We start from the raw sequence: 26996 nt of genomic DNA on the forward strand, positions 1-26996 counted from the left end.
CAACATGCAATATCACACTTTATTGTAAAGATAAACAGCCATCTTTGGTGGGGAAAACACACATAACAACTAGCCATTTGGGAGGTTATGTTACCTGGCCTACAAGTTAACTCTGACTTGTTAGTCAGCCAGACCTGCAATCCCAGCGATGAGCGTGGACTTAAGTTGGTTTCAGAAAACTACAATGTACATGAAGAGGAAGATGGCATCCAAGGGCTCCTTTCAGGACAACTGTTTGAAGGCCTCCCCTGGTATCTTCCCCTGGTTCTGGAGGGAAGGAGTCAGGATGTCAGAAGAGGCAGGTGCCCCAAGATCCATTCCTAGGCCACATGGTCTCTCCCTTCCCAATGGCCCAGAGACATCATCTTTCACCCGCTTGATCCCCAGTCCTCACCTGGAGCATAGTGAAGACCTGACCAGCTCTGATGTAGTTCCACTGGTTGTCCTCCAGGCACCTGCAGTGGGACAAGAACAGGTGGTCTCCATTACTACCACAGGACAGACACACTGGCCACAAAATGCCACCTCTTACCCTACGCTGCTCTTTTTCTGGGATGCATGTGCCAGAATGAGGACCACTGTAATGAGGAAGAAAGATGTTGTGAAAACGAAAATGTCTGTCATGAACATTCATGCTCACCCAAATTCAAAGCAGAAAAATAGGGGTGTTCAAAAGCATAAAGGAGCTCGGTCATACTGAGAAAGAAAAGATGCTCAACAAAATAACAAATTGAAATTCAAAGAGGAAGACTGGCCAGTTGTGTCTGAATTGAGATGTCAGATATACATCACAGCACTTACTTTTTTAAGGTACACAATTCAGTGGTCATGTAGCACAGTCATAAGATTGTGCAGCCATGCCACCTACCTGATTCCAAGAACTTTATATCACTCCCCATTTTCCCTGGCGACCACTATTCTGCTTTTTGTCTCTTTGGCTTTGCCTATCCTGGACATTTCATATAAGCGGAACCATACAATACGTGGCCTTTTGTGACTGTTTTCTTCACATAGCATGATGTTGTCAGGATTCATCTTAATGATTGAATGATATTCCGCTAGATGTATGTACCACATTTACCTATGCGTTCATCAGCAAGAAGGCATCTGAGCTGTTTCTACTTTCTGGCCAATACAAACAATTCTGCTACAAACATTCGAGTAAAATTTTTTTGAGTTCACGTTTTTATTGCTCATGGTATATATACTCAGGAGTGGGATTACCAGGCTATACAGTAACTCTGTGTTTAACTATCTGAGGAACTGCCAAAATGTTTCCCCCAGAGACTGTTCCATTTTATATTCCCACCAGTATAATGGGAGATTTCCAATTTCCCCACATCTTCAGCCACACTTGTTCACTTTCATTTTATTAATTAAAGCCATCCTAGTGGATGTGAAGAGCCAACTCATTACGGCTTTGCTTGGCATTTCCCTACTGACTAATGATGATGAGAAATTCTTCAAGGGCTCTGTGGCCATGTGTGTATCTTCTTTGGAGAAATGCCTAGTCAAGCCCTCTCCCCATTTTCCCTGGGACGTTTGTCTCTTTATGGTGGAGTTTTAAGAAACGTTCATGTGTTCTTGCCAGATGTGTGATCTGCAAAACACTCTCTCATTCTGTCAGCTGTCTTTGCACTTTCTTGATAGAATCCAATGGTGTACAAAAGCTTTTAAATTCTATGAACTCTAGGAAGTCCAATTTACCTATTCTTCTTTGGTTCCTTGAGTTTCTGCCGTGTACCTAAGAAATAGATGCCTAATTCAAAGTCATGATGATTTATACCCATGTTTTCTTCTTTGGGTTGTATAGCTGTGGCTCTTTAAGTCCTTCATCACTTTCAGTCACTATTTGCTTACAGTGTGACTTGGGTGTGTGGGTCAAAATTCATGGCTTTGAAAGTGGATATTCAGTCCTCCTGGTGGCCCTTGTTCAAGCCTTTTTGATTTTATAACCCCATGGCACTTTTTTCCAACAGCCCAGATGATAGACAATTGGACCATAAATGTAAAGGTGCATTAGGTAGACTCTCACTTCATTTCCATAGAGTCATGTTTGTGTGTATGCTGGTACCACAAGGTCTTGATTGCTACAGCTTTGTAGCAGGTTTTGAAGTTGGTAAGTGTGAGTCTCCTAACATTGTTCTTTTCCTTTGAAACTATTCTGGCTCTCCTGCATCTGCTACATTTCCATATAAACATTAGGATCACCTTGTCAACTCCTGCAAAGGAGCCATCGGGGATTTTGGTAGGGGTTGTGTTGAATCCGAAGATCCCTCTGGACAGCACTGGCACCTTACTGACATTACGTCTTCCACCCTGGGAACATGAGGTGTCTTTCCCCTTACTTACATCTTCTTTACTTTTTTTCTTCAGCCATGCTTTGCCAAAGATTTCAGCACATGTGATTTTACTTTCTTTGATTACATTTGCTCCTAAGTGTTTTAATCCTTTTAAAAATATTTTTTCAGTTAGTTGTAGATGATCACAATTTCCTTCCTTCCTTCCTTCCTTCCTTCCTTCCTCCCTCCCTCCCCCTCTCTTTCTTTCTTTCTTTCTTTCTTTCTTTCTTTCTTTCTCTCTCTCTCTCTCTCTCTCTCCCCTCCCTCCCTCCCTCCCTCCCTCCCTCCCTCCCTCTCTCTCTCTCTCTCTCTCTCTCTCTCTCTCTCTTTCTTTCTTTCTTTCGCCAAGGGTCGAACCCAGTGCCTCACCCATGCTAGGCAAGCACTCTACCACTGAGCTACAGCCCCAGCCTTGTTTTACCCTTTTTGATGCTATTGTAAATGGGCTTGTTTTCTTAATTTCATTTTGGATTGTTTACTGCAAGTACATAGAAATACCCATGAAATTTGTGCATTGATGTTGAATACTTGCTGAACTTATACAAGTTCTAGTGGCTTGTCATGATGGGTTCTTTTGGACTCTTCATATGGAAGGTGATGACATTTGAGCATTATACTATTTTTGATATACTTTACATACATCAATAAAAAAGTGTGCTACCTTTTTCATGGGCCCACTTTTACTGTGCAACAAATACCCACAGGTTTTTCCCACAAATATCCTGGGAGTTTCCATTATTCACTCCCCTGCCCCACTCACATTTACACCCAACACTCACTTCTGAGACCACTCAAGTTTCATCCCAGACTGGATGGAGAAAGCCTGCACAGTTTCTTGCTGCTCTTGGGAGAGGGAGGGCATGAAGCTGGAGCAGTGTGTGGGCATGGGGATGGAGAAGGCACTTTGGATCTCACCAGGGCTGGCATCCCTCACAAGCAGCTGGTCGTTTACGATGCACAGGCTGGAGAGAGAAAAAAATAACAAACACTCCCTGAAACAACTGGCCAGGCAGATAACCCCACACTGCCTACCTCCTTAACCACTGCCACGCAGCATCTGGATTCCTCCAATATCCCTACTATAGCTGCCTCCCAGATTCCTAGGCTCCTACCCATAGTGCCCACCTTTGGAGAGGTTTTGTACCAGCTTCACTGGATTTGTAGATTTTTTTGCGGGGCGGGGGGGGGGTGGTACTGGGAATTGAACTCAGGGGTACTCAACCCCTGAGCCACATCCCCAGCCCTATTTTGTATTGTTTTTGTTAGACACAGGGTCTCACTGAGTTACTTAGCACCTCGCTTTTGCTGAGGCTGGCTTTGAACTCGTGATCTTCTTGCCTCAGCCTCCCAAGCTGCTGGGATTACAGGCATGTGCCGCCACGCCCAGTGGACTTGTAGATTTAACCCCAATGCATTTTCTCCTACACAGCAGCCCCAGAGCCTGGGTACTCTTGTCCCCATTTTCAGAGGAGGACAGTGAGTCTCACCGAAAGGTCAAGTAATTTGACCAAGGACATAGTGAGTGTTGGGATCAGGAAGAGAACTGTCATTCCCAGTTAAAAGCCCTTAGTCTTAACCACTAGGCTAGACTGCTCATTGGATCTACCTGTTGGTCTTCCACTATGTGGAGAATATCCTGACGACTCTGCCACCACATTCCTATACCACTGGTCCCAGGCTGAGAATGGTGCTCTCACCCGCCCCATAGCACTCACCTGGAATTGCTGCCAGGAGTAGCAACGAAGGTCCGGGTAAAGGCATGAACACATCCCTGAGACTTTCCTTCCACTTCAAGGACAACAAACAACACTCCCTTGGAGTTGCACATGCTTTACACATGCTCAAACAGCATCCCCCAGTCGGGCTCTTCCACTGGAGGAGGCCAGACCCAGACAATTGTTCACTTGGAGTCAGGAGGGCACAGCAGGAATGGGGAAGACAACTGGAACAATCCACTCCCAGCGATAGGGCCCCTACCACATGTTGGGCCCTGTGAAAACCACTTCAAAAGTTCACTTGATCTTCATCTCACACCTGCCCAAGAGATGGGTTCTACTAGCCCCATTTTAAAAATGGTGAAAAAGAGAGGTCAAGAAGTTGGTCCAAGGCCACAGAGTAAGGACCTGGGAGGAGAGCCATGGAACCCCACAGCCTATGTCCCTAACACACACCGGAGCTGTGGGGCAGACAGGCACGGACCACGTTCAGACCAGGATGCTTTGTGGGCAGAGTGGGAGCACCGAGGGAAGAGCCCCCAGGGAAGAACAGGAAGGAAAGGCCCAGAATCAGGGAAGCTGGGGGAGTTCTGAGAGGGTGCCCACCCAGGGGAGGGAGCAGCAGGCGATCTGAGGGGGTTGTATAGACACTCACCTTCCTTGAACAAACCATTCACAGAGAAGCAGAGCATTGTTTCCTGAAAGGGGGCAATGCAGGAACTCAGGATCTGCTTAACCTCCTACCCACCTCCAGCTTTCTGGTCCCACCCCAGGGAGGAAGCAGGTGCTCACCGTCTGGAACCACATGTCCACCACAAAGGAGCTGAGGTCATGCCGAGTCTTGGGCAGCACGCAGAGGGTATCCAAGATGTCACGTTTTGTGTGCTTCAGTTGCTTCCACTGGTCTGTAGAGGACAGGAGAAGCAAAGATGAGGGGGGCTGCCACACCCTTGCCCTTGACCCCCGTGACTGACCCTTTGACACCCCCTTATGCTGCCGCTGCCCAGTCTTCCCCATCACACACTTACAGGAATTCCTGAGCTTCCTCATATTCTTGCTATCCTTGGCGAATCTGCACAAGCTGTTCCTAGGAGAAAAAGAGGAGCAAATAATCGTGGTCCAGCCAGTGCCGGTGTGGCAAGGAGCTGGCATGTGTCTGCGGGGATGTGGGGGGAGTCACAGTGCCCCAGACCAGGGTCAGAGCTGATCACAGGTACTCACTGGGCTGAGTCCTTAGGATGGAAGGGAATGGTCAGAGAGAAGCATGCCTTGTTGTGGTAAGCACTGAGGAGACCCTCTCGATCTCCGTGATCATAGATCAAGTAATACCTGTGAGGGAGCAAAGAGGACAGGCTAACTCTGTGGCTGAGGGCCCAGAGGAGACCAGAAAACTCCTATGTGCAGACCTGTGCTACGGTAGTCCACACTGTCCCAGGCCTCCCCTTCCTCAAGGTCTCAGGGGAACTTACTCTTGCAGGAATTGCAGAACTAGATTCTTTAGGGTCTCAGTTCCTTTAGAGTCTTCCTGGAATTAAAAGGTCATTTTAGTCTCTGTGATGGCTAAAGCCTACCCTGCAACACCCCCATCTCTTTTGGTGCTTCTTTCTCACCGTGCAGGGTTTTATTAACTTGGGGGCCTCAAGGTCGACGACAATTGGTGTGGGTAACTCCTGGCCATCCTTGAGAAGGGAAGAGGAAGTCAGCAGTGCAGCTCAGGGTGGTGGCACTGCAAGAGCAAGGAGTTGAACAGGCCCAAGGGGAAACAAGGGCCAGAGGCCACGTATAAATAGGCCCTGGACAATCCATGGGTGAGATCACACTTGGTGTCTGCATCGTGAGCTCTTGGAAATCTCTACCAGTATATGCACCCTGTGAGTGGGTGTGTATGGGTGTCACGTGCACGTGTGTTCTCCCTAGGGAAAATGTCTATGCCATGGAGAATCCATGCCCTTTAAGAAAAATGAGGGTCTGGTGCACACGTAATCTAGGCAAGGCCCACAAGGCCTGGGGCCAGCGGGGAGGTCAGGCATGTGAGTAAGGAGACAAGACCGGAACTGCGTACTTACCAGGCGTAACAAATTGGGGAAACAATCCTGGATAGCACTGTGCAAATGAAAAATCTAATGAAGTGAGGTGACAGTGGAGGGTTGTGCATACTCTCTCCCTCTTGCTCTCCTCCCTCTCCCTCCCCCTGGGTACCTCCCATCTACACTGGCCTGACCCCGTCCTCCAGGGCCCACCCTGCCTCCCTTACCTTCTTCCAGGTCCCCCCATGGAAGGCTCTGAAGGGAGCAGGGAATGGGGTGGGAGACCAGGGCTCTGCTACTGTGCTGGGTGTCCAGCCTTCCGTGGGGCATGGCCTGGCCAGACCAAGACCAGGTCATACTCTCGCCTCCCAGGATAGGATGCTGGGTGGGGTGGGGGTTTGGTGAGTGAGGCAGGCAGGGGAAGGCAGGGGTATGGCCACAGAAAAGGAGTGAAGGTAGGGGATGGAGAGATGGGGAAAGAGGAAGCAAAGCAAAGGGAAGGGGAAGATGCTGCCCCCTGGTGCTGGAGGTCAAGATGGAAGTGAGAAGAAACCAGCTGTCCTACTGCAGCCCATTCCTTCACCTGCCCCTGGCTGGCCCTGGGGCCCCAGGCAGGAATGCAAACATGTACCTGCTGGGCTGGGGCCCACAGGATGCAGGTTCAGCCTCTGTCTCCTGTGTGGGCCCAGAGGGGGCCAGGTATGGGAAAAGGAGCCGCCCCCACAGGAGGTGTCATTCCCAGCACCAGTAGTGAAGAATCAGGCACCAGCTCAGCATGTGAAGAGGGTCTGTGGCCCCCTCTTATGAGCACCAGGTTCCCTCATGGTGGTCCCTGTGCACCTGTGCCTGTCTGAGTCAGTGTCTTGCCCAAGGAAGCATCTTGACTTGGGCTACCCAGGGCTGCTCTGAGGGACCAGGTTGGATGTGGGATGTGGAGTGGGGGAGAGAGCAGCAGTGCCCCTGAGGGGCCTGTGCTCCCACCTCCTCCTCCTCCTCCTGCCCCTCCTTTGCCCTCTGCCTTCCCCTCCTGTCTTGGGAAGGCCTCTGCTCGCTGTCAGTGGCCCACCTCTGGCTCCTTGACTCAGGGAACCCATGTTTCTCCCCAAGGAGGAAACAGTTCCCACCAATGGCCTAGAGGAACAGATGTTGAGATGGTAGCCACCCTGGTCCTCAGCACGGGCATAAAATCTCCACGTCAGCCTAGGACAGGAAGGGGGACCTTTTTGGAACATGAGAAGAAGGGCCACTCATAGGACAGGGGAGGGAAGCCCAGCCCCATCTTCGGAGGGCTTGCTGGAGGAGGCCAGTGCAGAGGGGCGGGACACACACCCCAGTCCAGCTGAAAAAGGGGAGCAGGTCGCAAGAAGGAAAGCAGACCTGTGGGCACAGCTGAGGGACACAGATAGAGGAGAGGGCGTGGCCTGTGATCCTTCCAAAGGGCCAAGGTTGCATCTTCCTGCAGAGGTGGACTTCAGGCGGAGCTCCGGCTCCCAGGAGGCAAAGGTCCCCAGGAAGGGTGACAGGTGTTACCAGGCATTATCTACCTTACGTAAGCAGACTGCTCTGGGAAGTCACTGCACAGAGGGTTCCCTTCTAGCCACAGCTCTTCCAGCTCCATCCCTTTCAGCTTCTCCAACTCCTTGAAGGTCCTCAGCTGAGAAAGATGGGGAGGGAACCGGTTAAGGAGACCCAGGGAGAGAGGGACACCTGGGAACCTGCACCCAGACTCTGGGACCCTCACTCCAGTTGCCTTTGTCTGCCTCCTGCCAGCACCCTGCTGTGCACTACCAGCACCCTCAATGCAATTTTTTTTTCATCTGGCTCTCTCTTCTCACCTCATTTTTGGAGAGGTTCAGGATCTTGACATGGGGGGCTTTCTCTACAATGTCAGACAGGCCATCCAGCCGGTACAGCTTGTTGTTTCGCAAGTTCAGGGACAGCAGCTTGGGGGAGGAAGCATTAGAGTGATGGGGACTTTCTAGCACCTGGTGGGCACATCTGCCCTAAATGCCATCCCTTCCACCCCTCTATCTAAATACTGGCCCTGGGCCTAAGGTCTTACCTCTGGGAAATTCCTTTCAATGATCTGCAGGGTAGCAAACATGCAGTTTCTTCGATTCAGGATCATGTCAATGTCACAGCCCACCAGGTCTTTGGGAAGCCAAGACAAGGGAATCAGAAGGGTAAGAGGGGTCCAGCTGGATCAGTGCCAGCACAAACCCTCCCCACATAAGAATAAAAAAGAAGAAGAAGAAGAAGAAGAGCTCAAACTATCCCAATTTGCCGAAGACATGATTCTATATTTAGAAGACTCCCAAAACTCTACTGGTAGGCTCCTGTAACTCATAAACAAATTCAGCAAAGTAGCAGTGTTTAAAATCAACACCAATAAATCAATCATATTCTATACACCAAGGATATTGGCTGAAAGAGAAATCACGCACACTATCCCCGTTACAATAGCCTCAAAAAATAAATAAATAAAATGTGTGGGAATCAACCTAATAAAAGAGGTGAAAGATACCTATAAAAAAAAAACTACAGAATGCTAATGAAAGAAATTGAATTAGACCTCAGAAAATGGGAAGATCTCCCACGTTCCTGGATAGGCAGAATCAAAATTATCAAAACGGCCAAAAGCATTATACAGTTTTAATGCAATTCCTATAAAGATCTCAATGACGTTCTTCACAGAAATAGAAAAACAATCATGAAATTCATTTGGAAAATCACGAGGCCCAGAATAGCCAAAGCAATCCTTAGCATGAAAAGTGACACAGGAGGCATCACAGTAGCAGACATTAAATAATACCAAAGAGTTATAGTAATAAAAACAGTATGGTATTGTCACCAAAACAGACATGAAGACCAATGGAACCAATGGACCAATAGAAGACACAGAGACACACCCACATAATACAGTTATCTCATCCTAGACAAAGGCACCATTAACTTACATTGGAGAAAGGATAGCCTCTTTAAGGAGTGGTGCTGAGAAAATGAGAAATCCATATGTAATAGAACGAAATTGAACCCCTCTCTCTCACCCTGCAAAAGACTCAACTCTAAGTGGATCGAGGACATAGGCATTAGACCAGAGACCCTGCACTTACAAATAGAAAAAGTAAGCCCAAGTCTCCAACATTTCAACATGTCAGTCCTCAAGAAGACTCCCAAAGCGCAAGGAGTAAAATCAAGAATCAACAAATGGGATGGTATCAAGTGGAAAAGCTTTTTCACAGCACAGGAAACAATCAAGAACGTGTACAGACAGCCTACAGATGGGGAGAAAATCTTCACCACCAGTACCTCAGGTAAGGCATTAATTTCCACAGTACACAAACAACTCAGAAAACTTACTGAAGTGGCACCCCCTTTCTCCACAGAAAAGCCCTCTTCACCATGGCCGATTTTAAGACTGTCAGCAAAAGAGTCTCTGCGAAAGAGTCCAATGTAGATAAACTTCTTATGTTCGTGTCGCCCTGTTTACTTGGCCACTGGCCGAGAAGATACCAGCACTCCAGGTGCTGGGCACCCCATTACTAGTTTTCACAAATGTATCCAGTATAGTACTTTGAAGAAATGTGCAAACAAGGCCTCTGGCCTTGAGCTGGGCTTCACAGAGATGTCTACATTTTTAAGATAAGCTACAATTGGGCTCCATGGTAACAGCTGGCAGGGGGAGGAAAGAAAGGGAAGAAGAAGCTCTCCCCTTCTCAAGTGTTGTCCTTGAAGAGTTAACTTGCCCAGAACAGTGAAAGAAAAAGCTGCTATTATGTGAACTTCTGCAGACTGTGAACTTCTCAGCCCCTCCCCTTACACACTGGGTATAAAACTCTGAAATTCCCTGAACTCAGGGTTCAGGGGGATTAATTGATTTCAGCAAAAGCTGTGCCCTCTGAACCTAGCTGCAGCCAAATAAAACTGTTTCCTGCTATCTTCGGTGCCTTGCCTCGTTTGTCCCTACAACATTACCACTCGAAAAATATATAAACCAAAGCATGAATGGGCAAAGGAACTGAACAAACACTTTACAGAAGAAGAAATATGAATGCTCAAAAGGTATATGAAAGCGCATCCAACATCCATAGCAATTAGAGAAATGCAAATCAAAACTACACCGAGATTCTATCTCCCTCCAGTCAGAATGGCAATTATCAAGAATGCAAGTAACTATAAATGTTAGCGAGGATGTGGGGAGAAACGTACTCTCATACATTGCTGGTGGGACTGCAGATTCGCGCAACCGCTATGGAAAGCAGTACGGAGAGTCCTTAGAAACCTTGGAATGGAACCACCATGTGACTCGGTTATCGCACTCCTTGGTTTATACCTAAAGGTCTTAAAATTGTTAATAGCATACTACAGCGACAAAGTCACATCCATGTTTATAGCAGCTCAACTCACAACAGCCAAGCTATGGAAGGAACCTAGGTGTCCTTCAACAGATGAATGGATAAAGAAAACATGGTATATATATATATATATATATATATATATATATATATATATATATATACACACAATGGAATATAACTCAGTCATACAGAATAAAATTATGGCATTTGCCTGTGAATGGATGGAACTGGAGAATATGATGCTAAGTGAAGTAAGCCAATTCCCCTCCAAAAACAAAGGCCGAATGTCATCTTTGATTTCTGGATGCTAACCACAAACAAGGGAGGTTGGAAGGGGAATAATAGAAATCCCCTGGGAATTAGACCAAGGGAAACAAAGGGAAGGGAGTGGGGAGCGGAAAAGGAAAGACAGTAGAATTAATAGGACATAACTTCCCTGGCCTTGTATTCCTATACATAACCAAGATAACTCCACATCCTGTATGACCACAAGAGTGGCATCCTAAGTAGAATAAGTTATACTCTATGTACGTATAATCTGCTAAAATGCGTTCTACTCTCATAGGTATAATTTAAAAGACCAAATAAGAAAAACCCTCCCCAAGCTGAATCCCTACCTCCTCGTCCCAGGAAAACCCCTGTGCCCTCACCTGCCCTAGAATTACTGTGGTAGGTAATACCTGGATCAAATCGGAGCTTCTGGAGGTCGAGAGCTTGCTGGGAGACATCATATCGTTTTCTCATGGTCAACTGCAGAGGCAGAGATGGAAAAAGTGGCTCTGAGGCCGTGTGGGGTGATAAGAGTCATCGAGTCAGGAGGTGAGAGCAGGTAGGATCCGGGGAGTGGGCACACAGCATGCCTTGAATCTGCACTACCTTTAGCTGCTCCACTTGTTCTGCTGAGAACTTATTCTGCACAGAGTAGGGTACAGCAGAAGGGCTGACTAAGACCAATATCTGTGGGAAGGAGAGGTAGGGTCAACAACAGGCCCACTAATCCCAAAGATGACAACCAGCCCCTAGTCCATCCTCCCTCCCCAAGACATAGTACAGGGACAGCCCCTAGCACACACCTTTACATCATTGTCATCGCAAATCTTGTAGCTGACATCCTTCAATGCAGAGGCCGTGCCTGCATCCTGGACAAAGAACCGGGCCCGATTTCTGATGTAGTGGAACTACACAGGCAGTGAGGGCAGAAGCAATGGTATCAGATGACAATGGCCCCTGCTGAGCCAGGCCTCTCCCCCCCCCTGTGCCTACTCAGCTGGCTTCACCATCCTCTCTTACATCGACTGGGGTGAAGGGGACACTGCAATGGCCCTGGATTGAATTCATTAGCCATGCCTTGTCATACTTCCTCCCATATGGAATCTAAGGATAAAAAGAAAGAGTCAGAGTGGAGGAGAGAGCAAGGAATTAGGATGGAGAACAGACCCAGCCAAGTGCTATTTTCTTGCCTAGCATTAAAAGACTTCTAAAGCATGAGTCCATGTTTGTGCACTCAATACTGATTTCCAGAATCCACTTTCTTTCCATTCAGAAGCTCTCCTGCAAGTGGAGGTGTGTGTTTAACGGATGCTGTTTAACATCATTTTCCTTCTTTCAGGTTCCAGAAGAGCCTACTTAATGCAGACCTTTCCAAGAAACTCACTGTCACTTTGAACCATCTCCTCTTCACTCCATCTCGTATCTCCTTCCCCATTTCTCTCCCTCGAGTCTTTTTCTCTCTCCACAGAGTCACATGGGTAGGCTCTTCATCATGCCATTTCCCTCTCCTGTGGTCACGGTGGGCTGAATAAGGTGTGCTGGTAAAGGGGGAGAAGGAGGTTTCCATCAATGCTTAGGAAGGCCTCTACACCCCCGCCCCTCCTCCCTGATGCCAGGGTGAGAATGAGGACTGCTCTACCAGTATATGCCTCATCCACTGTTCTTCAGTTTTCCCGTGAGAGAAGAAAAGGAAGGCCACACAGAGTGGTCCAGGGGCTGCTGCCCACAACCCAGGCCGCCTGGTCACTTACTACCTGACCTGAGATTCATCATGGACATCCCTCATCCCCATGTTCCCATTATCCTCTTGGAGGCATGAAGGTGGAAGCTCATACCCAGTATGCTCATAATGAAGCTTCCTCCTGCCAGAATTGCTCCAGGACAAACTTCCACATCTCTTCCTTCCTTGAAGGGCACTGCATTTGTCCCTGTATTCTGAAACTGGGAACAAAAACACAGGTATAAAGACATATCAATGGTCCACTTACGACGTACCGCATCTTGGGCTAACACAAGGAAGGACAAGCAAAGTGTCAGTCTGCCCCAAGAAGCAATCACACACACCCCCCAAAGCAAACTCCTCTGTCTGTCCAGATAGAAGCGCTTTATCTCACAGGTGGTGCAATTAGAGGAGACACTGTGGAAGAGGAAGCAATTCTGTTGGACCTTTTACTACATGGAGCAGGACTGAAAAGGATCAGGGGTGCATGTGCCCTTGGGTTAGGCTTCAAACACATCAGGCAGCTGTCCTACCCCTGCCTTCTCTGAGGCTTCTCCGATTGCCACCAATGGCTGGGAGGCAACTTCTGTCACATGCCCAGATCCAATCAGCCCCCAGAACTAACTGTGAACAATCAGCTAGCTGAGTGAGCTTCCTTTGCTGGTGTAGTAAAAGCTTTAATGAGAGTTGCGAGGAATCCACCCTCGCCCTCAACAATACTCAGCTTGAAATATTCAGAGCAAGCTTTCCTTCTGCACAGCCTGCAATGCTTTCAGCCCAGGACAGGACTCTTTTTCCTAAACTCTTCGCTTCTGTAACAAGGGTCTGAATGACAAACTGGAATGAGCGGCTTCAAATACAATTCCCAAATGTGTGGGGACTCTCCTGTTCTCCCTCTGTTACTGATTCCCAGTTTCATTCCAAATGGGCAGGGAATGTCCTCTGTATGACTTCAGTTGATGTAGATTTGTTGAGGTGTGTTCGGTGGCAGAGAAGATTCTCTATCTGTGCAGATGGTTCAGGCACTTGAAAAAGATCCCAATTCGCCAATTAAAATTGTAATCATGGTAGAAAGGAGATCAGTAGAGCAGAGCAAGCAGATCAGAGGGAGGGAGGAGGAAGGGAAAAGGAAGGTACTGGGGAATGAGACAGATCAAATTATGTGCATGTCCAAATATGGCATTCTGAATCCTGGCATCGGGTGATATTTGCACCAATGCACCAATGAAGATATTTCAAAAGGGTACTCTCCTGATGTTGATTACTTAGATCCTGTTACTGTATCACATCACGCAGGTCTTGTATATCATACCAGCTTTGCTGCCCAGGAATGCCAGAGTATGGAGCGCTGAAGGCCCCAACTCTCGCTGTAGATGTAGCTATTTCTCCATTCAGATCCATCAGTGTTGTTTTTGTTGTTGTTGCTTTTGCTGTTTCAGGTACTCTGAGGCTCTGTGTCTCGGTACCTACATACCTAGCATCATTACGTCTTCCCGGTAGATTGGCCCTTTTATCACTATGTAATACCCCTCTCTGTCTCTCCTTAATTGTCTTTGATCTGATTTTGAGTGTGTTGGACAATGCAGCCTGAGCCTCAAGGTGTGTGTGTGTGTGTGTGTGTGTGTGTGTGTGTGTGTGTGTGTACACACTCATATCATTTAGATTGTATCTGACCCTGGATTTTCTCCTAGGAGTTGCTGTTGCTTTTCAACCCCCACATTCCCCACCCAGATAATGAATTCATCAGGTGGCAAGACTTGAAACGTTCTCTTCTTCTTTCTTTGGGGGCAGGGATGGCATCTACAGAAATAAGATACTCTCAATTCCCTCTCCCACAGATAGACTCACTGGGCTTATTTTACTGATGCCAGAGTTGACTGAAAACATGTACCAGCAGAAGGCAATATTAGTGCTTTGGTGGAGATGGGGATTAAGGTAGCCAGAACGTCAGAAAACAACTTCCTCTTAGGCTCTAACCATGAAGATTCCCTAGGTGTGTGAGTTATACTTTTCATGATTTAATGATTCCCATTGCCTCAGGACACAGTTATGGATAGAAACTGGTCTGTTCCTGAGCACTCTGCAACATCCTGATGAGGACCAGGCTTCGGGTGAACACCTCCTAGGGGCAGGAGGGAGGGGCGATCATTGCTTTCACACAGTGAAATCCACTAAGTGACCTACTCTCAGCAAAGTCCTGTTCAGACTCTCCCTGATAGTCAGAGATATTCAAGACAAAACACACATATGTTCACATCCACTTACTGAACTCCCACATCTCAGCCCAGTCACTGGCTCATGGCCCTGCCATATGAGAGTATGAGAAATGAGGTAGAGCCTCTCTGACTGGGACCTCCTCAGGCTCCACTTCATAATACCGGAGCCTCCAACAGAGAACGCACTAGTGAGTCTCCCTTATAATATCATGTATATTCCTATGTTACTTCCTGTTTTATTTTGGAAGTCTGCCTGAATCATCTCCATGCTTCCTCCTCCCTTCCAATGCCTTCCCTTGCCCTCCCCAGCACCCCCAGGAACACAGGAACTTCATCCTGCTTTGGTAGGGAAAACTGGTGCAAGAAGGAAAATAGCACTTGCCCAGTGCCAACCAACATTTTCTCAGTGTTGGGCAGACTCATTGCGTTTCCTTGACCTCCTCACAGATATCTCATGAGAATTGTATTCACAGTCCCTTTTGGATCGTGAATATTAAGCTCACAGACATAGGGAACATTTCCCAGGATTTCTGAGCCCAACAAGAGGCAGAACTCATATTGTGTCCTCAGGATCTATTGGTGTGCTTCCACAGCCTGACAGCTCCTCCAACAGCTGCACAGTTTCTCCCTTAATGGTGAACTTCCAAGTCTCAAGGAAAAAATTCTAGGAGCTGGCCAGGGATTAGGTGTTATGCTAGTTGCTCCTGTTGGGGTGGGAACCAAGTTTCTTGGGCCAGGTGGAGACAGTGGTCTTGGACCAGATGGGAGGAATCTGCTTTGGCCTTGGGGTTTGCAAATTAGGAGTCACTTTTGGCTGGGAGTGTCTGGCATACGTAGGACCCAACTAATATTTATTTTACCCATGTGTGTCATGTAGATTTGGGATCATCAACAAACCACTTTTTAAGAACACAGGCCTCTCTACCACTTCTATCCACTTCTACTTGTGTATACCAAAGTGGGCTTGACAACTATTTCGTAACCTGTTTGGAAATAGGCCATGCATGGAATCGTCCTTTTGCAAAATTGACATGTTTCAGTAATGTACACATAGAAATTAGGACTAAAACTATGTAGCTCCCTGTAGACTATGCTAAAACTGTAGATTTGACGTCAGAGATGGCGGCTTTGGCTAACAGTGATGAGAGAGAAAAAGAAAGGCTTACCTACTGAGTTCAGCACACAGCTTTCTGGACCCATGGTGTATGCAGGAAGAATGTCCTGGAGTTGTAGGCACGTCTGTGGACACTCATTTTTGTGACTGACTCGAAAGACTGCCCTTGTTACAGAGGAAGGAATGCACATGTGTCATGGTATGGGTGTGAGTGTGTGGGCATGTGGGCACACGGGTCCACATGATCATATGATGTCCTTCTATACAAGGTTTTGAATACATATGTTCCAAATCATGGTAGTATCTGCACTGTCACGCAGAGCTGGAACTCACACGTATTTTCTTTCCACGTGTTATGTATTATTTATGGCCAAATTTTGTTCCTTTTTCCCAACGTTCTTGTCAGTGCTTTTATCTTTGATAATGGTGTTTTAATACTTGACTGGATGGCTTCTAATTAAAGTAGAAAGAATTCTTTCAAATACAGTGGGGCACAGTCCATGACTTGGCCAGGGTTAGAGCACATCCCCAATGAAGGAGGACATGGGACACAGTGGAGAACAGCATGGGCTTCACAGTAGGTCCAGGATTTGGGACCCTGCTCTACAGTTTCCTAGCAGAAGCATGTGGATATTTTTAAGCATAAGTGATGTTTCCGTAAGATTTTTATATGAAACTCACATTCCTACACATTCCTTCTCCTCTTGTGTGACTCTAATTTTCTACGATAAGCTTTGCCTTCCAGTAGTCATTTTTTTTTATCCTTTGACCTGCATATTTCAGTTTTTCAATTTATCATGTAAAATATTATCTGCCTAAATATGGCCAAGTTTTGGCCCCCCTTTTCAGGCTCTTTGGCATGGAAGGATGATGGGTCCTCAGAGTGTCAGGTATTGTTGAGAGGGGTAGAGAACAACTGCCCTTGGACTTGAGAATAGTTAGGGAAGAAGGGATATAAATACCTGATATAGGGAGTGAATAGGCCAAGGGATGAAGATATGTGTCAGGAAGATGAGGATGAGTTGGCAAGAGTATGGAACACACTACGAAACAGTCTCTGAGGAAGCAAATTCCTCCTGGAGATATGCACCCTCTGAAAACCTTCCTGTGTTTCCATGTATATCGTGTCTGGCTCTGTGACTTGAGGCTGAACCCTAGAGAAAGGGGTTCCCACACAGTCTGAGAAAGGAGAGTCACTGCAAGGAAACAATATTCATTGATGGGTCTTGTAGACAGAAGTCTGAGGGTCTCAGACATAGATTCCAGCCACCAACCCATCTCTGTCCTCAGGACTCAGAGTGTTCTCTATGTCCCAGCATTCATTTCAGTCTCAATACAGAATAACACATTATTGGTTACAGGCTTAGGGTCTGAGGTCCCATGGACCAGGATTTGAACCCTGGTGCTGAATTCTATGGTCTTGGGCAGATAACTTTGGATTTAATCTCTCTCTAACTCTCAAGGTTGTTATTCTTTTGTTGTTGCTGTTGTTGTTTGGTTTTGTTTGGTTTGGTTTGAGGATTTTTTTTGTCATCATCCTCATGGGGTTATACTATAAATGGAATTAGTTAATGTATGGAAATAAAAGGAGAATACCCGAGAATGACTGTAATCTAATAAGCACTCTAATTCAGTCAGCTATTACCAGGTCTAGTCCTTCTGGAGTTAAGTGGGAGATGCATATGTGCTCCCTGCATTTGTATGTAGTCCTCCTGGCAATGAGAAGGAAAGCAGATAGGGAATGGTGCAGGTTGCCATGTCAGCCATTAATGTACTTTACAAACTGAGAGTTCTAGACTACATTGGCCCCTGTGGGAAAGAATCTGACATATCAATTGAGGGCATTGCACATATACTAAATGACAAACTCCAAAATAATGTGGCCTGGAAGAAGGAGTGAGAGAGAAGGCAATGCATTGATAACACTGATCCTTTCCCAAATCATTCTTTCCCATTGACAGGATAATCCTTGGAAATGAAACACAACATCCAGTGTCAAGACAATCCCTGGGAAGGAACGGTCCATCAAGCCTAGAATGGCAGTCTCTGAGAGGAAGCCACAGCATTGATCCTTCTCAAAATAAATCCTTTCCCAGTGACAGTTCATTGGGACCATGGAGGGAAAGAGAGAAATACTGAACACTAAACCCAGACCCTCCATTCTTCTTCAAGTAAAAGTATTTCCCAAGAAAAACAAATATCAAATTCTCACAAAACTTGTTTCCTGAGTGCCCAAACTGACACGCTCTAACAATAATTACTTGACCTCTGTGCAACCTATATAATCACAGACTCCTGCTTTGGCCAATGGCTTGTTTTCCGTCACGGAAGTGGGTCCACCAGAGGCATGACTCCACCTTTCATTAAAGGCTGTGCTGATCTGTGAAGTTAGCAACTGTCCTGGTCATTTTGTGCTAACAGGTGTGAAAATAAAATACTTGGAATCTGAAACAGGCATGTGGAAGGACTTGATGAGGTCTTACTTTCCGATTTCCAATCTTTGGGCAAAAAGAAAAAAAGTATTATAACTTAAGGAAGCTCTCAGGTGTAAGTAGTAGACTCCAAGAAGCAGGAAGGAATGTTCATCAAGCCACATGATGCTAAGTGCAGAGACAAATGTCGGATTATGCCACCATATGAGATGGTATGATTCCTCACAAGAAAACATTTATAGAATAGCCTTTTGGCATTTCCGTGTGAACGTGAACCTCAAATCAGCAAAAGGAATGTGTGGATTGTCAACTGTGTGTATGAAGTCATGGCTATAATGCAGACTAGTTATGCTTTCATGTCTATGCATTATTTGTATCAAAGCTTGTTCATGGCCATGTCAGGGTTTTTTTCAGGTGTTTGGGGAGCAGCACCATTCCTATCAAGCAACATACTGCATAAGAGTTGATAATCAGGCATGAGTACCTTCTGATAAATACACTGCGTCACTTTAGACAATTCACCCAACTTCTTCTGATCCTAGGTGCCTCACTTGTGAAACTCAGGGGTTAGGGATAGCCACCACCTCAATTGTGGTAATAACATACACAACCCACAAGTTTTCTGTTAGTCACCTCTTTGTCCCCTGGCTCCATGCAGACCTAGACCTGCTTTAGATTCCTAAATATTCATTTACCTATTATAGAGTTCTGTATACACAGAATCACACACAATCTCCTGCTTGTGTCTGGCTTCCTTAACTCAGCATAGGATCCGTCTGTGCCCTTGACTTGTTACTGCTGAAGAGTATTCTATCACATGGAGAGACCAGAATTTGTTTACCTTTTTTATTAGTTATAGATGGACACAATACCATTATTTTATTTGTTCATCCTTATGTGGTGGTGCAGATGGAACCCAATAACTTACATGAGCTAGGCAAGCGCTATACCACTAAGGCATAACCTTGTCCCTTGTTTACCATTGATGATGTTTTACTGAAGTTGGAGAAGGAGAAAAAGTAGATCCTTAGCAAGCCATCCTTCTTGGGACAGTCTGTACTCTTTTATAAAAGACAAACCTTCACCCTTTTGCACTCCTCTATTGTTCTCAGGAGACGTTAGGTCAAGGCCAATTTCAGCCTTTGCCATTTTTCCTATTCCTCAGGGCCAATCATTGGATGGGATGAGTTTTGCCATCCCTTCCTTGCTGACCCTGGTTTGTGTCTTTCTCCTGTGGTGGTGGCCTCACTGCTGCAGGAGTGCTGGGTCCATGGATGCTTGGCTTTAATCCAGTCCTTCCCCTGGCCTTGCCAGTGGTTAAGTTCCATCCCAGACCCCACCTGTGGTGGTCCATGCCTTACCACAGTGATTTTCCATCTCCTGTTTTTTTTTTATTAATTTTTAAAAAATGACAGCGGAATGCATTGCAATTCTTATTACACATATACAGCACAATTTTTCATATCTCTGGTAGTATATAAAGTATACAATTCGTGTCTTCATACATGTACTTTGGATAATGATGTCTATCACATTGCACTATCCTTGCTAACCCCGTGCCCCCTCCCTTTCCCTCCCACCCCTTTGGCCTATTCATTCTTACTCCTACATGAGAATTCACACTTCATGTGTTTCAGCCTATTGCACATTTATTAGGTTTGGAACATTATTATACCAAAACACAATTATAAAAATGCTACATTAAATGCAATACAAGATTGGACTCCCCATTTAAACTGTTCAGTTAGATGTAATCTTGATTACATGTTAGGGACACTTGGGGGAACTTGAAAGAAATCGGAGAAAGGATAAAAAGTGACAAGATGATTATTATTTCCAGACATGTGAAAGCGATTTGAATTCACCTTCATATTCAAAAAGGCGCACTACATCCAAGCCACATTTATGCGGTGCCTACGGCTGCTTTTGCTTTACGCATGGCAGAGTTGAATTATTGCAGCAGGGACAAAATGGCCTGCAAAGCCCCACATATTCACAATCCAGCCCTTTGCAGGACAAGTTTCTGGAGCTCTGGCTTAGAGAAGCATCTTTAGAGCAAGCTCACAGGAACTCTGGTAAATGGCCATGTGTTCCTTTGGCTAAGCCAACACAGATGTGCTGGAGTACCCTGTGACTTCCCTTTTAGGTCTTCTGTGGCAGACCCTAGGACAAGGGCAGTAAGAGAAGTAGAGTTTCATTTTTAATTATTTCACAGATTTGTAAGTGGGCTTGTATCCTAAAGAAATCCTCCTTATCTTGCATTTATCTGTATATGAATCAAACAGAACGCAGATCATGTTCAGATGCTTCAAGAGCCAGGAAATCTTCAGATCAATCAACCACCTTCAAAGATCACTGTAGGTCAAACTATTATGACTACCTTTCTAGCCTTGCTACCCATCACTTCACCTGGAATGTTGCACACTTCTATCTGGCCTCTGGCTCCAGGGTCCCATCAGATGAGCGTGACAATGGCAGGATCTAGAATGGCATCTGTGGCTTATAGATATCCACTGCTCCAAAGCACTTCAAAGATGACAATGCTCTCCTCACCTAAGCCTTTTTCAATGGCACAGGGACAGGAGTGCCTTCAGAATCACTAAAAAGCATCTGTCATGCCCACCAATGCACTGGCATCATCAATATTCAAGTGATCACAGCTGACAACTTCTGCACCTGTGTCACCATGGCATGTCACAGAACTCCACTATTTCTTCCTCTAATGTGAATCGGACTCTCATCATCTGTGCACTGACTGAGGGCAGATCATCTTTCCAGATCCCCATTTCTTGCAGGGTCTTTTGCTTGCAATCAATTTTCATGTCAATTCCTGTACTGTCCAAGGTCCTAACTCACCTTTGCCTATTTTTCACTTTTAAAAATACTATAAAAAATAAATTACCTAGCTTACAGAAGCTCTGTGAGGACCAGAAAAGCAGGCCTGGATCATGTAGAGCCAAGCAAGGCCCACTCATCTATAGGTGTGCTTCAGGTGAAAGACCACTGTTGCAAGCCATCCGTGGGCTGTGTGTAGACTGTCGGTATCCCAGAGGAGTGAATAGGAACACCTGTTGTCTGGGAACTTCAGGTGGATATTCCCTCTGTGTAAGACTGCCCAGAGACCTTGTGAATTCATCTTCTGCTCTGCCATGTCCCATACAGCACCTGAGATGGGTGTGACCTGCTAAGATGCCAATCATCCTGCTGACTGCAGGACATCACAAAGCAAGACTCCACAGTTGAAACCTGATCCCTGCCCTTAAATAAACCATTGGAGACATTTTCTTTTGCCTGGCTCCAGGACCTGTGTGGACTGGATCTATCAGGAGCTCTGCTTTTTAAAATACATTTCGACTCTTTGTCTTTTGGTCTTCATTAATTACTTTAGACTTTAATTTCTCAGCTGGCTTACACCTTCCTTGGCAGGAAGAACAATGCCACGATGAGATGCTGGCCATATCCTCATACACCACTGCTGCCTGCTTTCCCACACATACAACAGAGACGGAGTGACTTGTACCATCACCTATGACTGACCCTGTATGTGGTTCCCACATTCTTCAGTGCTCCCTCTGAGTTTTATGTTCATGCATATGTTTGATAGAACTGTGGTCTCATTGGAGATACTGATTGCAAGGGGCTCTGGTAACTGAGTGAGAGAATAAGAGGGGGGAGAGTCCTCTGGCATGCCTGCATGCTCATGTATGTTCAAGTGTGCTTCTTTTCACTCTTAAGTCTCCATATGGCTTCAAAGCTTCTAAGAATGGCTTGAGTGTCCAAATAGCCACCATGTGGGACAATTTCATTGCGTATTTGCAAAGCATGATAGTGTCTGCTATGTAAATCATTTATTCACAACAAAAGTGGCATTTTCTATTTGTTGTAAATTTTCTGTGTATACTAGTCTTATATCCAACAAGCTTGATCTCTATTTTAATTTTATGTAGGTCCTCTTCAGTTTTACATGAAGATAATCACACCGACAACTTTGCTTATTTTCCTTTTATACATACATGAGTTTATAAATATTTTTTGTTGTAGTTGGACACAATACTTTTATTTACTTTTAGGTGGTGTGGAGGATCTAATCCAGTGCTTTGCATGTGCTAGGTGAGCACTCTACTTCTGAGCTGAAACTCAAAGCCCCTATTCATCCGATTTTTTTTAAAAAAAGAAATTGTAGTAGTAGACAGACAGAATGCCTTTATTTTAATTGTTTCATTTGTTTGTGGTGCTAAGGATCAAACCCAATGCCTCACACATGCATGGCAAGTGCTCTGCCACTGAGCTACTGCCCCAGCCCTGTGCATGCTTTATATATATATATATATATATATATATATATATATATATATATGTTTGAATGCAAGTTTGCAATAGATCTCTTTGCAGTGCTTCGTAGAATGTGTAGCAGCTGACTGCACCAGGTTCACTACTATGTTGAAGAGAAGTCTCCATAGGATCCATCTTTGCTTCTCCCAATTGTGAAAGGGAATGCTTCTAACATTTCACTCGTAAGTGTGGTCCAGAATATAGTTTATTACTTTAAATACCAGTGGTCATTTTATAGAAATAATGTTCTCTTTGTGATATGTGAAAAATTATTGTCATCATTGTGGTTTAATCCTAGTTGGTTAATTTACTGCATATTATTTTCACAGGATCTTTTTGTGACCATCATCCACTCTTTCTTCCTTTCTTCAGGCATTGCTTTAATTGCATTAATTTACATTATGGACCTCGACAAAGGCTAAACAAATGTCATGTGCGTGGGAGTAAGTCCAACTCTGCCATGTTGCAATATCTAGTTTAGCTTTTGTTGGAATCTATTTGCAGCTGTTTTTTTTTTTTTTGGCATAGTACGTATTAATTAATTGATACTGGGTATTAATTCTGCTTTTACATGTTTTCCTTCTAAAGAATGCTTTTAATAATATTAAGATTTTTCTATTTCTTCACTTTGGAAAGTAGTATATTCCCCCACAGTATCTCTTTTTAATCTGAAATTTCAAATAATCATCCTATCTTTTTCATATTATCTTGCCTTTATCGTCTTTTCTGTGACAACTAGCATGACAGCTTCTGCATTACAAGAGTGGCTCTTCTGTATCTTCTCACTAATGTTCCTCACCTGTGTGCCCACAGCTTTATAATTACCCAGTCTTCTAAAACTCTTGACTTCTATCATTTTAGTTCAACTTTATCACCTTGGATATCAGTGTTTTTTCTTTAATTTTCTGCTGTCATGTTTGTTATTTTTCTTTATTTTTTTATGACCAAGTGGAAAGACATGATGTTAAATTTTGTTAGGTAAAAGATCAAGTAACAAGGTTTTTGTCTAGCACATGTTATATTTTCTATAAATTTTATACCTGAATGCAACAAATATTCAAATATCCAATACACAGAATTGTTTTGAAAGAGCCTGTGGCTTGTCAATTTTTTTTTTTTTTTGGTACCCAGGATTGAACTCAGGGGTACTCAACTACTGAGCCACATCTGCAGCCCTATTTTGTATTTTATTTAGAGACAAGATCTTACCGTGTTGCTTAGTGCCTCACTGTTGCTGAGGCTGGCTTTGAACTCACAATCCTCCTATCTCAGCCTCCTGAGCCACTGGGATTACAGGCATGCCCCACCACGCCTGGCTAATTTTGTTGTTTTTGACTCATGCCATCACACCTATTCAACGCAATTGTTAGGTAATAAGATGATTAAGGAAGGGGAGACTCTGTCACTGAATAAAGGAACTTTTATTATAAATATACCTGAACTTTATTTAGCAAAGAGGGTATGGTGTCAAACGGGGTAGAGAAGAGGAGCACTTTGAAATTGTACCTGTCTGCATTCAAATCCATGCTCTGTCCCTTATGGCTTTCATGCTTTTAGTCAAATCTTGAACCTCTGTTGGCTTCCAATCCTCTATGTGGCAGTTAGTGCTGCTGTTTGCCAAGTGTTTTCATGCCCCTCTCTTTCAGGTCCTCACCTGGTAGGGCTGCATTTCCTGACTGCCCTCATTTAAGCAAGGCTATCTGCGTGACTAGCTCTGGCCAAGCCCTTGTGAGCAATGTGTGCTATTTCTACATCAGAACATCTGCTTACTAGTGTGAGGCCCTCTGGGTTCTCCTCCACTCTGCACAATGACAGACCACTCTTGAGATGGTGGCTGCTCCATCCATTTCATTGTGCCTCTGAGACATTCCAATAAGAATCACTCAGGCCCCAACATGCACCATCCCTTGAAGGACACACACCTGCCGTGGCTATGTAATAGGAGTGAATAGGTCACTGAAGTTTTCAGATGCTTAGTAACACAGCATAATACAGCCCTTCCTCACTGTTATAGCTCACCTCTCAAGAAAATAACACCCTCTCAGGATTTTCCTGACAGAGAAATGAAATAAATTACATGATGTTATCCCAGAGTGTGCTATATAATAGGGACTCAAAGTAATGACAGCTGAAGTTATTTAATAATAAAAAATGTTATGAAAATGTGTAGATGATTTGTATCAAATGAGAGGTACTATGCTTGTTCACTCTGAAGGTATGATACATCCTGACTTCAAGAGTGGGACACTTCCCAGTGGCTTAGGAGGCTGAAGCAGGAGGATCACAAATTGACAACCAGCCTCAGCAATTTAGTGAGACCCTGAGTCAAAATTTTAAAAAAATAATAATAATTAAAAAGGCCTGTGTATGTGGTTTCCTGGTTAAGCACCCCTGGGTTCAATTGCCAGTACCAGAAAAAAAAATTGGACACTCATTTGCTATGACAGATACTACTTCTTAAAAGACTTTCATTAGTTCTGTTACTTTTTGCCACAATTTTATCAGAAGCATGCATATTGGGGCTACCTCAGAAGAAGAAGTAAGTGAAAAGTTTCATGCAGGAGATGCTCCAAATAATGAAATAAGTTGAATTATGAGCAATGAGTAATTTCTGAAGGAGAAAAGTTTAAAATTATTATAAACATTCATCCCATTTTTTTAGCAAACAAAAGCAGAAGATTTTTTAAATGTTACAAGATTTAGTCTGAACAGAGATTCCCAAATATTTTTTGAAGTACCACCTCTCTCAAAAGCTCTGTAGAAAAAGGTTCCATTCCTATAGAAAGTAGGGAAACTCTCTCTCTCTCAGAGATTCATGGTACATACAAGTGAAGTATCTAAAATATTTATATTTATATACATTTATATATGTGTGTATAAATATATACTCTACAGTATGGAAATCTGTTTACCTTCATTTCTGTATGTCCCATACTTCTTTAGTGTAGAGCACATTTTTGTTGTTGTCCTTCAGCCCTAGTGTTTTGCAGAACCAACTTGAAAATGCAGAAATGAGAGAAAAATAGATTATTTAAGCTATCTGTTACAATACATCACAAATGACAACGTTCTTTAACCATTTGTCAGGCATTATTTTTAAAAGCCCCATTCTGCTTAAATGTAAGCAGAATCTTGTTATTGTTCAATTTAATCCAACACTACATTGCTGATGTATCAAATGTATTGCTTATGGTTTTACTTAATATTTTTCTTAAATCTATTCACCATAATTTTCCACCTGAAGGAAAGGAGGGAGTTTTGGGGAAGGAGTCTAAGAAGCAATGCTTAGAAAACCAGGGTGAAATTCACCAGAGTAACATGGCTCTATTACTTTAAGCTATTTAGAGACCTGAAGCAGAAAAGGCTTATTAACCCCCTCCCAAGTGGGCTCTTAAAAATGGCTGGACTTCAAATTCATTGCAGGAAGTAAACCCCGAATCTTCTCCTCATGGTTAACTTGGCAGTTTAGTGAAATTTTAAAGCCTTTTAGAAATTTCACCCTCTCCCCCACTGACCCCGTTCTCCGCCCCCTGCCTCCCTCCTAAAATTACTTATTTCCTGAGCATATGTTTCAAACATCTCCTGGGAAACTTAGTCCAAGGAACAAAAAGAATCTTTACACAATCAACTATGAGATGGAAATTACGATTAGTTCTGGAATCATCAACTGTAAGACCTGGCATCTAGGAGGGCTCTGGTATCCATGGATACACAGGGGCAGAGGAGGGGAACGCGAGGTATAGATAGCAAATCTAGAGGCGTGATCACGGGCCAAGATCGGGTTGTAGCGAGGGTCTGAGGAAGGGAGCATGGTCCCATTGGGCTTCGAGAGCCCCGCCCTTGAGTTGTGACCGACAAATCCATGAACCCCGCTGACTCTGCCCTGCTACCAGTCCCCAGGCTGGCGCTTTGCCTGCCTCCACCTCTCTTCCTACCCCCAACAGTTCCCAGGAGTCCACAATCAGGGGAGGACGCGTGCGCGGGCACACACGCGCGCGCGCGCGCGCGCACGCACACACACACACACACACACACACACACACGTGCACGCGCCATAATCAGAACTGTACAGAAGTTTAGCCACAATCGCAAAGTCCTCTCCCTACCGCTTCCCAACCCCTCTCTTCACGACGCCCACTTGTGGCATCCACTCGACTACCCTTCAAAGCCCAAACCCAGAGTGAAATTCTCCTCCCAGCTAATGTTCCTCCTACCAGGAAAACTGTCCACCGTGACAGGATATCAAAGTTTGTGGACCGGTTGGGATTTGTGACAGATTCTAATTAAACTTCAGCCAGAACACGCCACTGATGGCAGTTCGAAGGACCTGTGGCTTGTAATTCCGACTCCACTCGTCAGTAAGCCAAGATCCGGGCAGCCCACTTAAAGGGAAGTTCCTGGTACTTGACCTTTTGGGGGCCACGTGGGTGGGGGAACCACCTGACGCACAGGGGTGGGGCCTTCTCATCG

The 26996-nt window shown here is 45.0% G+C and overlaps 1 protein-coding gene across 1 annotated transcript; it reads right to left on the minus strand.

Annotated features, from left to right (window-relative positions):
* On the minus strand, window positions 1-26981 carry LOC120889107 (nuclear RNA export factor 2-like). The gene is made up of 22 exons (XM_078034544.1): window positions 26741-26981; window positions 25439-25522; window positions 12548-12653; window positions 12097-12250; window positions 11733-11816; window positions 11516-11620; window positions 11319-11399; window positions 11123-11192; window positions 8147-8235; window positions 7920-8027; window positions 7629-7738; window positions 6124-6160; window positions 5668-5736; window positions 5527-5582; window positions 5279-5386; window positions 5086-5144; window positions 4850-4962; window positions 4713-4755; window positions 4058-4130; window positions 3122-3304; window positions 395-455; window positions 1-267 (listed from the first exon to the last, which is right to left on the minus strand). The coding sequence occupies exons 2-22, from the start codon at window positions 25479-25481 to the stop codon at window positions 223-225; spliced, it is 1797 nt and encodes a 598-aa protein (XP_077890670.1). The 5' UTR covers window positions 25482-25522; window positions 26741-26981; the 3' UTR covers window positions 1-222.
* Window positions 26982-26996: the final 15 nt, after the last annotated feature.

The sequence above is a fragment of the Ictidomys tridecemlineatus genome, chromosome X, assembly GCF_052094955.1.
Source record: "Ictidomys tridecemlineatus isolate mIctTri1 chromosome X, mIctTri1.hap1, whole genome shotgun sequence".
Lineage (NCBI taxonomy): Eukaryota > Metazoa > Chordata > Mammalia > Rodentia > Sciuridae > Ictidomys > Ictidomys tridecemlineatus.

What these genes read in the sequence shown, in the direction of transcription:
- LOC120889107 (XM_078034544.1), bottom strand. Translation starts at nt 25,481, where the DNA reads ATGTGCTCTACACTAAAGAAGTATGGGACATACAGAAATGAAG. An exon ending in CTTCATTATGAGCATACTGG is followed by an intron (nt 12,251 to 12,547) that starts GTATGAGCTTCC and finishes CCCCTTTACCAG; the next exon opens with CACACCTTATTCAGCCCACC. An exon ending in AAACTTGAGTGGTCTCAGAA is followed by an intron (nt 456 to 3,121) that starts GTGAGTGTTGGG and finishes GTCCCACTGCAG; the next exon opens with GTGCCTGGAGGACAACCAGT.